Source organism: Takifugu flavidus, chromosome 11 (assembly GCF_003711565.1).
Source record: "Takifugu flavidus isolate HTHZ2018 chromosome 11, ASM371156v2, whole genome shotgun sequence".
Classification (NCBI taxonomy): Eukaryota; Metazoa; Chordata; class Actinopteri; order Tetraodontiformes; family Tetraodontidae; genus Takifugu; species Takifugu flavidus.
In genome coordinates this window covers 3,470,630-3,483,006 of record NC_079530.1, presented here as the reverse complement: position 1 = coordinate 3,483,006, position 12,377 = coordinate 3,470,630, and the positions used below count along the sequence as shown (strand labels likewise).

At 42.0% G+C, this 12,377-nt stretch overlaps 1 protein-coding gene across 1 annotated transcript in view; it reads right to left on the bottom strand.

Moving 5' to 3' along the window:
- Positions 1–12,146, bottom strand: part of wdr11 (WD repeat domain 11) — a 40,725-nt gene extending 28,579 nt beyond the window's left edge. The window contains 6 exon segments of the mRNA XM_057047658.1: positions 257–422; positions 6,363–6,564; positions 6,787–6,960; positions 7,063–7,216; positions 11,057–11,168; positions 11,935–12,146. Coding sequence (XP_056903638.1) covers positions 257–422; positions 6,363–6,564; positions 6,787–6,960; positions 7,063–7,216; positions 11,057–11,168; positions 11,935–12,020 — 894 coding nt within the window. The 5' untranslated portion in view covers positions 12,021–12,146.
- Positions 12,147–12,377: the final 231 nt, after the last annotated feature.

The following is a 12,377-nucleotide window of genomic DNA, read 5'->3' as shown; positions in this document are numbered from 1 at the left end:
GTTCTTCAAGGAAGGGAAGGAGAAACTGCACCAGGGTTATTTCAGGGGAACAGCAGATGTTGTGTCGTACTGTTAAGGATGATTGAATATTTCCATTCTGTTGTCTTGCCCAGACCAACTGAAATGTCAGCGCTTACAATGAATATGGCTCTGTGCTTGTAGCTACAAAATACAGAAAATGTCTGTTTGTCACATTCAAAACTATTAGAAAGACAGACCTGTCCTTTCTTTCTTTTTAAGCTAAATACTATCTTACCTGAATGAAGGGCACACCAGAGCGCTCAATGGCCACCACGCCCACAGTCTGACTGAGCTCCAAGTCCAGGATAAGGATCTCTCTTGGATAAAGCAGCAGCATGTGATTTCGCTTTGATGGCAGGTAGGACAGCTGGAGACAATCGTTCAACGTCACTGCCTCGGCACTAAAGGCATTGCAAAGGTGACGAGAGATGTGAAGATACAGAAACGACAAAAATGACAGCAAGTTATTTTCCAAGAAAAAGGTGGGTTTAAAACAAAAATTGGACGCATCCATAATTTAAAGAAAACTATATACTGAGGCTATGATGTCTCAGATAAAATTACAAGACAAATTCTGTAATCAAATTTCAAAAGATGAAACAATGGACTGTGCAAATATATCAACGAAATTACTGGCAGTAAAGTAACACATTTATAGAAACTAATTTTTTTTGGGTACAAACAAATTGATAAATAAGTTACAACCACTGTGATTTCATGCGTTGGAAATAGGGAAGCTTATTGAAGTGAGGCTGATAAAACACGCACTTGTGGTAGACAAAAAATCTCTGAATATTAAAAAAATATTCGGTATGAAGCTATGCAAAGCCCTACAGAGAAAAACCCGCAAGAGAGCCCGAGAGGGGGGAGCATGAGATCTGTAACCGGACAGATCTTAAGGTTAATGACCCCCCACAAATAAACTGATTACGAATATGACATGCATCTGCGGTAAGCTGTGCACCTTGAAAGTAATCTAGCGATGGGGGAGAGTGGCCGACCAGTGGAGGTGTGCAGACAGGGTAACGAAGGAGGAGAACTCGAAAATCATCAACCAGTTTCGGACAATCTCACTGCTGAGTATGGAAATGAAGGTGTTCTTCAGCATCATCTCCCGAAGGCTGACTGAGTTTCTCCTCAAGAATAATAATTGATACCGTGGGACCTCTACTTACGAATTTAATTTGTTCCAGAAGTTGTTTCGTAACCTGAAAATTACTTAAGTAGAGACGCATTTTCCATGTAAATGCCCTAATCCGTTTCGAGCCCCCAAAAATTCGGACATAATTTTTTTTATAAATCATAAAAATGCATCAAAACATGTAACAAATACATGTTACAATTAGATTACCGCACAATAAATGTAGGAATTCAGTGCAAGGCTTCTCCAGGAACAAAATGAACTTTATTACAGGCTAAATTTACATTAGCCATCATTACTAGCAACGAACTTTAACACTTTAACACACAAACATGTACATATTGACGTCCCTCCTAGCCAATGGGATTACAGGAAGATGTTAGGCGATAGCCAATGGCAGAGCAGCTACAAGCAAGTTTGTGTTCGCTAAACTCCGCGAGCTGCGAGTAGCGGCGGTAGCGTATTTCTGACCTTCGTATCCTGAAATTTCCTTCGTAACAAAAGGAAATATTTTCCCGTTGAGACACTTCGTAACCTGAAAATTTCGCATGTAGAGACGTTCGTAAGTAGAGGTCCCACTGTACTTCAATGCAGAACGGCCTCTATCCCGATCAGGCGTTTGACAGAGATACTCATCACATGGGCCAGGATGAGTTTCAAGACCTCCAAGCCAAGGTCCATGGTACGGAAAAAGGGGAAGGTAATTGACAAATTACCTTCAGTCAGGGCCTTTGGGGCAACCAGTCAAGAGCCCGGGAAAGCTCTTTGACTCCAGCCTGAGAGACTCAGCTGCTGTCCAGAAGTCTTGGAAAAACTTGGAGGGTGGCTCACCAAGGAGGACAGGTCAGGCCTGCCTGGTAGATTTGAAGCCTGGATCTACCAACACGCCATTCTGCCAAGAGTCTTGTGGCCTCTTGTATGACAATAACAACTTTCGAAAGAAAGATCAGCAGCTTTTATCGGAAGTGGTTGGGCCTCAACAGCTGCATTGCAATGTGCAATGCAATATTTCATCAGCCGGGATTGAAGTGAGAACAGGAATGAAGTGGAAGGCAGAAAAGGCAATGGAGGTAGAGCTCTGTCTAACGCAAAAAGCACTAGTGGAGGACGTTGCAATAGGAAGAGCAGGTGTGGGCTCCTTCCCAAAAATCCAAGTCAGCCAGTCCCAGGACAAGAGAGACACCACCTACTGAGGATAAAGGCTCCGGGATGTTTAGTCTGCAGGTCAGCCGTGACAGACGTTATTCACTCTGTCACGGCTGACCTGCAAACTAAACATCCCGGAGCCTTTATCCTCATCACAGGTGACTTCAATCATGCCTCCCTTAAGTCCACTCTCCCTACATTCCATCAATATGTCCAGTGCAGCACGAGAGACAGGAAAACTTTGGATTTACTGTATGCTAATGTCACCAATGCATACACCTCCACTGCACTCCCTCCGCCAGGCAAGTCTGATCACAATCTCGTGCTGCTCTCGCCATCATACACACCTGTGGTTCAGCAGCAATCAGTCACTGTGAGGACTGTTATGAAATGGTCTGATGGTGCCATGGACTGTCTGCGGGATGCCCTGGAGACCACCAACTGGTCTGCTCTCTGTGAACCACATGGTGAGGACCTGGATGGACTGACAGACTGTGTTTCCGACTACATCAAGTTCTGCACTGAGAACTCCGTCCCTACCAAGAAGGTACGCTGTTACCCAAACAACAAACCATGGGTGACAAGTGACCTGAAGGCCCTTTTGAACAAGAAGAAGAGGGCCTTCACTGCTGGGGACCCGGCTGAGCTCAGGAGTGTACAGAAGGAACTGAAACGCAGTCTGAAGGAGAGCAAGGACGCCTATAGGAAGAAGCTGGAGGAGAGACTGGAGAGGAACCAGACCAGGGATGTTTGGAGTGGGATGAAAACAATCACTGGCTTCCAGAAGAAAGGAATATGCTCAGCTGATGGGAACGTGGACCAAGCTAATGAGTTGAACCAGTTTTTCAACAGGTTTGATTCTAGCTCCCCCTCCCCCAGCTGTCCCAATATTCCTCTGGATAACAATGGGTCCCCTTCACACCTCCCAGAGCCCCTAACACCTCTGCCAACTTCTTCCCCCTTCCCCCTGCTGACACCCTACATGAATTCCAACATTACACCCATCCCCCCGACAGGACTATCCTTCACGTCTGGCCAGGTGAGGAGAGAGCTGGAGAGGCTCAACCAGAGAAAGGCTGCCGGACCGGACGGCATCAGCCCACGAGTGCTGAAGAGCTGCTCCAGGCAGCTGTGTGGAATACTGCAGCACCTGTTCAACCAGAGCCTTCATCTTCAGAGGATCCCAGTGCTTTGGAAGACATCCTGCCTGGTCCCGGTGCCGAAGAAGACCCATCCTGGGGCACCAAGTGACTACAGGCCAATAGCACTGACCTCCCACATTATGAAGGTCATGGAGCGGCTGGTGCTGTCACACACCTTTCAGGCCCCTCTGCAGTTTGCCTATCAGCCCAAGGTGGGGGTTGATGACGCAGTGATATACCTGCTACAGAGGGCTTACTCCTCCTTGGACAGACTAAACACCACAGTGCGGGTCATGTTCTTCGACTTCTCTTCTGCCTTCAACACCATCCAGCCAAGACTGCTGAGGGCTAAGTTGGAGAACATGCAGATGGATGCTCCCCTTGTTTCTTGGATCGAGGACTACCTGACAGGTCAGCCACAGTTTGTGAGACTGCGGAACTGTGTGTCCGACCCCCTGATGAGCAACACAGGAGCTCCTCAAGGAACTGTGCTCTCCCCCTTTCTGTTCACCACCTACACAGCTGACTTCCAGTACCACTCTGAGACATGTCATCTCCAGAAGTACTCGAATGACACAGTCATAGTCGGTTGTGTGGAGAATGGACAGGAGGATGAATACAGGGACCTTGTGGAGAGTTTTGTCAGGTGGAGCAGGGATAACCTTCTGCAGCTCAACGTGACCAAGACGAAGGAGATGGTGGTGGATTTCAGAAAAAGCAAGTCCCCTCCCTCCCCAGTCTGCATTAGTGAGAAGGATGTGGAAATAGTCTCATCTTACAGGTTCCTGGGTGTTCAGCTGGACAATAAACTGGAGTGGTCCACAAACACCGATGCTGTCTACAAGAAGGCCATGAGCAGACTCTACTTCCTCAGGAGACTCAGGTCCTTCAGTGTTTGCAGCAGGATGCTCCACATGTTCTACCAGTCTGTCATGGCTAGCACTATCTTCTTTGCTGCAGTGTACTGGGGTACAGGCATTAAAGCAAAGAATGCCAACAGACTTAACAAACTCATTAAAAAGGCAGGGTCTGTTGTTGGCTGAAGACTGGCAAACTTGGACGAGGTGGTGAGGGACAGGATGGTGTTGAAACTGCAGACAATCATGGACAATCCCTCCCACCCCCTCCATAACAAAGTGGACAAACTGAGAAGCAGCTTCAGCAGCAGACTCCTGCAGCCTCGCTGCTCTAAGGAACGGTACAGGAAGTCATTCCTGCCGTCCGCCATCAGACTGTATAACTCATCCTAACCCAGCCAATAACAATAACTGTGTAATGTTTATGTTGTAATTTTATTTCTATTTTATTCTATATTTATGTATATATGCTTATAATGCTTATACTATGTATATATTATATTATGTATATATATATATATATGTGCTTATAATATATGCTGTATATATGCTTATACATATATGCTTATACGCTATCAATTAACTGAAATACAACTGCTGAAATGCTAAACCACAAGTTCTCTAACTGACATTAGTACATCTATGTTAGTAAAAATGTTGTTTTATAAAGAAAACATTCAGAAATAACTGGTTGGAGAAGATAACTGATTACAGGTTTGAGGAATCAAGTCGGTAATATTGTGCTGCTGCTACTACTAGTACTACTACTACTACTACAGTGAACTTCTGATTGGTGATTGTATCAGTCAATGCTGATTTCAGCAGTTGGCTTCATGATCCAAGTTTAAGGTCCTTTACTCAAGGAGTCACTGACAAGACTGAAAAAAAATTTGTTCTATCTATCACAAAGAGAAATGATGATAAATTCCTCTAGTCATAGACACGCAGGCACACATGCATGCACACACACATGTACACACACATCGGTGGGGAATAGAATATAGTATCAATTACAGTGTGAAAGGTAGTTAAGACACAAAGGCTGAGATGGCACACGAGGAAGACAAGATGGGGAATACAGACAAGTAAGATTAATGATGGCCTTTTTATCACTTGGTTGGGTGGGTGGAGAGTGGCCAGCTTGTGGCACAACTGCTCAGGCAAGAAGCTGCCAGAACATCAAACAAGTCTTTGGTTTCAGGTCCAGAGGGTATTTTGTGAGTTATGAATATACAACTCACAAGTTCACTATATGTAAACTTAGCCTCTACATTTATGTTTAACTGGTAAAAAGCAACTTAATAAATACACTCTATCATCAAATTGTTCACTGTTACGATGGATATTTAGGTTCTTCAGATCCTGAGACATTTAGAAGATCTAAAGATGCTTTCACACCAAACCTGTATGGTCGGCTTTAAATACACCACAGCTTCTTTTCTCAAATAGTCTGCTTTGCTTAGGCCCAATCGAGTTCACCAAACCTTTCTGCTATAAAAGCTTCCTGGGAAAAACCTAAAATCCAAGGTAAGATTTCTGTGTCAACTCCACTGTTGACACAGAAATCTTACCTTGGATAACTATGACCTGGATGAATTAGAATCTGCAAAGACATCACGAAAAACCTAAAAGCGTACATTTGAACTTAGTCCTCCAAGCTTAGTCCACCAAGTCTTCAAAAGCACTGAAAACTTTAATCTATCTTAAACTATTTCTGACCAATCCCTGTTACTCAAAAAATCTTTTAAAGTCAATAGTCAATAAATAGATTTGTTAAGAAGTAAGGTTTTTATAGTTCTAAACTATGATTATAAACACATATTAATTGGTGTGAAACCAGCATAGACAAATTCTGTCAAACTTAACAAATAGCTCTTAAGTAGGGGCTCGTTATTTTATGAGAAAAGGAGTCATGGTTAATTACCAGCCCTTGGCCTCAGTAATTCAATACATTATAAGGTTTATTTATGTCAGGTTTGGAGGAATAAATCAACTCACTTGTGCACATTGATGGAATTTGTATTGTAAAATAAAACAGTTTTCTGTGGTTCTTACGTAGGCTTTTCATTGGTGATCAGCACTTTGACCTTGTTGAGGGCCTTCTTAGCACCAGTTGGGGCTGGCGCAGCAGCAGGTGCAGGCTTGGTGTGGGCAGGGCTTGCATGGGGGCTGGCGATGTACACCTTTTTACCAGCACTGCTGGGTGGTTTGGAGTGGGTGAAATCTGTGATGAAAACTATTCCTTCACTTGTCAGCACTGCCAAGAGAGTTGGAAAAAATAGCTTTAAAACCAAACTTCAAAAATACACATGTAGCCATTAAGTAACTAAGTAACTTCTAAATCTGTCCCTGGAAAAAAAAAAGATTATCCCTAATTTAACTTTAAAGGCCCATTAATAGCATAAGCTAAAGAAAATTTAAATGATTTTTTCTGTGAGAACTCAGTAAAACATATGAAACAAGAAGCTGAATGACTTACATGCCATGTTGGAGGGGTCAAAGGGGTCAAAAGAAAATGAAAGGATGTTCTCAGCATAGCTCTTTTTCCACAGCTTGGTGCCTGTGTCTCCATTCCATAGAACAATATAGTTTGGTGGGTGAATGGCCAACAGCAGATCACGAGATGCATCCTGATTCCACAGCCACTCCAAGTCTGGCAGAGAAAGACAAAGGGATCATTGAATGAAATTGAGGAGAGCACTGAAGATTTTGATGTTGATGCACCAAGAATTAATCAAAAGGTAAAATCTAGTACCCTGGATAGGTTTGGAGTGTTCTTGGATCTCACAGTGGGCTGTGCCACTCACCACATCCCACACTATGATCTTCCCTGAGGCATCTCCCGAAGCCAGACGCAGACAATACGGTGAGCTTAGGTTGTGGTAGTAGTTTTCCCTCGACCATTTCACCTACAGAAAAACACACACACACTCATATTGATTGATAGCTCACACGGCATTGTGATATAACTGAATCATGATATTGGTAATTCCTGCTCATATACACACACACATATATACATACACACAGTGGGACCTCTACTTACGAATTTAATTCGTTCCAGAAGTTGCTTCGTAACCTGAAAATTACTTAAGTAGACACGCGTTTTCCATGTAAATGCCCTAATCCGTTCCAAGCCCCCAAAAATTCGGACATAATTTTTTTTATAAATCATAAAAATGCATCAAAACATGTAACAAATACATGTTACAATTAGATTACCACACAATAAATGTAGGAATTCAGTGCAAGGCTTCTTCAGGAACAAAATGAACTTTATTACAGGCTAATCTTACATTAGCCGTCATTACTAGCAACAAACGTTAACACTTGTGGTAACACCGCCATCTAATGGACAAACATACGAACACCCACAATAAATAAAAGTGAAACGAAGGCGACGCTGGGATACACACAAATTTGAACAGATTGACGTCCCTCCTAGCTAATGGGATTACAGGAAGATGTTAGGCAACAGCCAATGGCAGAGCAGCTACAAGCAAGTTTGTGTTCGCTAAACTCCGCGAGCTGCGGGTAGCAGCGGTAGCGTATTTTTGACCTTCGTATCCTGAAATTCCCTTGGTAAACAAAAGGAAATATTTTCCCGTCGAGATGCTTCGTAACCTGAAAAATCCGCATGTAGAGACGTTCGTAAGTAGAGATCCCACTGTATACCGTATTTTCACGACCATAAGGCGCACTGTATTAAAAGGCGCATGCTAATACAGTAAAAATGACAACGGAAGTAAAACAGTGAGTTTCGACACATTTATTGAACAAAATATTAATTCTTCCACCACAAAACCATCAAAGTTTTCATCTTCTGTATCTGAATTAAACAGCTGCGCTATTTCAATGTCCAACATCCTGAATTCCTCTTCTTCATCATCTGAATCGGACCCACAGACTGGTTCGGTTCAGCATTGATTTTGTGAAAGCTCTTACAATACATGAAGATGGTATCATAGCCCATTGGTCTACAATTCACCCACATATGGTGGCATAACTTGCCCGCCGCTGCCTCATAGTCTATGTGAAGGAGTGTTTGCCTTCCGTCATCCAGCGCTCTGTCCATTTCCGTGGCAGCCAAGAACCACAGTGAACGACGACTTCTCGTGCCCCGTTGTGCGTATCGCCACCGTGCTGGTCCCTTTTTCTCCACTTTGTGGGTCAAAGGGATGTTAAAAGTCAGAGGCATCTCATCCATATTGGTGATGTGGCTGGGCGCGGTTATCTTGTCGCAGCAGTAGGTGCGGAAGATGGCCACCCTCTCCTGGTAATCTGCAGGCAGCCGCTGCGCAACAGTTGTCCTTGCGCGTATAGAGAGATGCCGCATCCTCATAAAGCGAAAACACTAAGATTGCTCGATTGCCATTTTCAGCCGCATATTCGATGGCCTGCAGTTTAAAGTAAGCCTCATTCATACGCGTCTCGCTTGACCGGCGCCGTTTTAGGGGATCCTTACATGTAGGTGTGCCGCTAATCGATTGGCGGAGCGTTTACCGTAGTGCACCCACCAAAGGCGCAGAGCAGATTTTGGAACTCAGTCCACACACAAGGCGCACCATGTTATAAGGCGCACCGTCAATTTTTGAGAAAATCTCAGTTTTTTAGGTGCGCCTTATTGTCGTGAAAATACGGTGTGTGTATATAGTATATATACATATATACACATATACACACACACACATAATATATATATATATAAAATTAGAGGAACACTCTTTAATCATAGCAACATACCAGTCAAACTTCTGGGATATTGATCTGGTCAGTTAAGTGGCAGAAGGGGTTGTTAATCAGTTTCTGCTGCTTTGTTGTTAATGAAATCAACAACAGGTGCATCAGTGGGGCAACAATGAGATGGCCCCCAAAACAGGAATGGCTTTCCAGGTTGAGGCCACTGATACTTTTTCCCTCCTTATCTCTTTTGGCTGATTTTTTACTGACTGACTTTCCACTGCTGTAGTTATTCATTTGGCTTGGATCAACATCTCTGTTGATAGCATGGTGCGGTACCTGGATGCTACAGAGGTTGCACAAGTAGTGCAACTCCTCCAGGATGGCAAATCAATACATGGCATTGCAAGAAGGTGTGCTGTGTCTCCCAGCACAGTCTCCAGAGGATGGAGGAGATTCCAGGAGACAGGTAGTTACTCCAGGAGAGCTGGACAGGGCCATATTAAACCCTCAGCAGGATCAGTATCTGCCCCTTTGTGCAAGGAGGAACAGGATGAGCACTGCCAGAGCTCTACAAAATGACCTCCAGCAGGCCACTGGTGTGAATGTTTCTGACCATACAATCAGAAACAGGCTCCATGAGGGTGGCCTAAGAGCCCAACGTCCGGTAGTGGGCCCTGTGCTCACTGGACCCGTCTGCTGCATCATTTTTTCACTTTCATTTTTGGGGTGTCTTTGATTTCCCCCCTCTATAGGGTGATCATTTTCATTTCTATCAAATTATGTGGCATCATTTTGTTACTAATAACCCACCGTTTAGATCTGATGTGTTTTTGAAGTGTTCCTCTATTTTTTTTGAGCCGTATACAGTATTTATGTACACCGTATATACTAAAGACCAAAACAAATTATTTTGCATCTGAATTGCTGCATTTTCAGATTGAACGAATGTTAGTCCATATAATTGCAGAGACAGCATGATACTGGAGTTAATGGAGGAAATTACTAAAATGTATTTAAATTACAAGCAAACAAATCAGCATGTGGTAAATACAAATGCAACACTAATAGTCTACAGTATACAAGATTCATGTTTAAATAACTCATCTTGAGTGATGTGGATGAAAGTTTGAGTGATGATGCCGTAGTGCTTTACAAGATTAAATCCTATTTTAGAATGAGTAATGAGAGCCCAAGAGGCTAGGGGATAATGATCGCTGTAGAATTTATTTTCCATTACTTACCCTTCCACAGAACACACACATACATATACGAACACAAACGCACACAAATATACTGTACCGTAGTTCTCTCTTTAGTTAGGAAAATGCAACGCTGCCCTGTATTTTGTGTTACAGAGGGGGGGATTGTGTGTACATGCATAAGTTTTTGTGCTTTACACTCACATGTGTTTTATGTGGGCAACAAAGACAGTAACACTGAATATATGTGGGACCTAAGGAGACAGAAAGCACTAATGTGAAAAAAATAATTTACATCGGTCTCCTGTATTTTTGTGTGTTTCTGACAGACTCACAGAGTTTCTGAAACAGTATGTTTAGTGTACGAAAGCATGTGAATTGAAATTTCTGTTGTAGAACCTGTGGTGTATGAATGCAAGCATGAATGGGGGGGCTACAGAATTAACTGGATTGCATTTGGTGTTTTTAGAAAACATTTCTCAATTGCAAGTTTCTTTATAAATCTATTCTGATAGAAAATGGAATCCTATTACACAATTTTTACTGATCCCTATTAAAACATTAGAGACCAGATGTACATTTATACTTTTCCCATGCTTCATTTCCTTTTTCGTGTTAAACAATACATCGATGCAATACATCGTCGCACAACATATCCAGAGATTACACCATGGCCAAGCATGCACACTCATATCATCATCTTCATACAAATAAGAGGTTTCTGCCAACATTACTCTCAATGCTACAGAAAATTTACAATTGCAGTGAAAGCTACACAGGAAATGTCCGAAGACCATGAGGTGAGTATTCTGGAGTGGCCAAGTTCAGAAACAATGTGATTAAAAAATATTCACAATGTGCTCTCACCTTCACCACATTAGATTTGTGCTTCTCCAACACCTGGATAGTTTGAGCCGTCTTTGGATCAATGATAAGAATACTAGAGTGACATCCTTGAGCTATCAGCCCCTGCCAACCCCTGCAGTAAAATACAAATTGAATGTCAGAAAGGAATGAAACATTATCCCAACTACAGAATGCAACTAAATGCGAGAAAGTAGAGATTAAACAAGGAAGACCAAAAAAGTAAAAGTGAGTTGAACATTTAACATTTCCTTTTGTGCATGTTCCACAATTTAATTAATTCACATTCTTATGAATTCTATCTGTAGCTTAACTACATTGTGAATTTTTTGACAGTCAGACTCGAAGAATTATAAACATAAAAAATGAATATCTGACAGACATGTCTCATGCATAGACTACAGTATATGATTCCTACATTTACAGAGTTTTTTGGAAAGCACATATAGGGATTTGTGTAAATCTTAGAGCAGCATTTAATTACTATACAACTGCTAAATATAAGTATTGAGTATAATGTTTTTTTTTGTTTTGTTTTTTTTTCTTTTAGGTCAATATATTTCGTGGTCTGAGGTATTTCACCTAAATAAAGAACACGACAATCTCATTTCGCTATGATATTAAACTGGCACTGATATTTAACTGGAAGCTCAGGACTCGGGCCCAGCAAAATGCCAGAATCTATCACGTCACATGACCCCTTCCATACATTTAATGGACCGAATAATTAAACTATTCCTAAGGAATCAAAATACATTAAATAATAATAAATCAAACCATATACAATACAGGGAACATGAGGAGTATATAAACATCTGTCATTCGCGTATCTTGAGTGAAATGACTAGCTAAATAATGCTAATAATAAGGACAGTACTCACCAATCTACGGCGGTTTTATTCTGCAAATTAAGAGTGCCAGTCAATGTCCGAGCTGCAAGTTTAATATTGACAGTGTACGGGATCATTATTATTGTTCAATGTTTATGAACAGCTATGATTTGCTGACCAAAAACTACTCGAGATTATTAGCTTCGGTAGAAGCTTGAGTAGGTTTTGTTGAGGACAGGAAGTGACACCGTGTAGAAACAAATGCCAGCAGAACGGTTCCACATAGGAAACCAAATCTGCCAATCTTCAGTTCAGTTCAGTTCATTTCGGACATGTAAAACAATTGCAAATACAATAAATATCCAAAAAACGAATTGTAACTGCTACTTATTTAATCCCACCCCTTATCCATAAATTAACAATAAACTATTAGTTGGCTACCTTATCAATATGCATGTATACAATGATTAATTAATTACTATATTCTTATATCC